Source organism: Fulmarus glacialis, unplaced genomic scaffold (assembly GCF_000690835.1).
Source record: "Fulmarus glacialis isolate BGI_N327 unplaced genomic scaffold, ASM69083v1 scaffold36365, whole genome shotgun sequence".
NCBI classification, from domain to species: domain Eukaryota; kingdom Metazoa; phylum Chordata; class Aves; order Procellariiformes; family Procellariidae; genus Fulmarus; species Fulmarus glacialis.
In genome coordinates, this window is record NW_009212968.1 from 19,809 (window position 1) to 20,489 (window position 681).

At 51.0% G+C, this 681-nt stretch overlaps 1 protein-coding gene across 1 annotated transcript in view; it reads right to left on the reverse strand.

Annotated features, from left to right (window-relative positions):
• The window catches only part of PLXDC1 (plexin domain containing 1), a 9,958-nt gene that overhangs the window by 7,184 nt on the left and 2,093 nt on the right, over positions 1-681 (reverse strand). Inside the window, exon 2 of the mRNA XM_009578047.1 lies at positions 547-628. Within this exon, the coding sequence (XP_009576342.1) occupies positions 547-628 (82 nt within the window). The remainder of the gene's footprint in view (positions 1-546; positions 629-681) is intronic.

Genomic DNA, 681 nt, shown 5'->3' on the forward strand with positions numbered 1-681 from the left:
ACCCCCAAAAAAGCAGCGAGTGCCCCCCACCCTCACTGCGTCTCAGCCCCGACAAAGAGGGCCCGTCACCCGCAGCTTTGGGGCTGATGAGCATCCCCGGCTCTGCGACCTACCTGCCGTCCTTCAGACCTGAGCGTGTCCCAGCCTCCCTGCCCTGCACTTCTCTCTGAAATCACAGCCTAAGTCAGGACAAGTTTCCCCCATGTTTAATCACACTGACAAAAAAATGCGAGTCTTGCTTCTGGTCTCAACTTGTTCCAGCTGCTGCAGCAAAACATTAGGATCAAGACCCCCAGCTTTGGGCAATGTCTCCTTTCAGTGGCTTGTAACCAGAGATCAGATCACCTCTTAACCATGGCCATGAGACTATGAGAGCAGCGCCCCAACTGAATCAAAAAGAAACAAAAAAAAAAACAACAAAAAAAGGAAAATACTAATAAAAAACCAGCAACACTGATACAGGCATCAGACCTGGAGTTGCACTTGCTCTCCCAGCTATAGAAACATTAGCAAGAGAAGAGGTGGGAAGGAAACCCATCCAGCTACCTCTGCAGGACATGACACCAGCTGCAGTTGAAGGTCAGCTCCGAGGTCACACACATTTCACAGCTCTGATGCTGGAGACAAGCTGCAAAAGAGAGAGGAGAGACGTACCAGCGATACGACAGCATCTGCACGGGC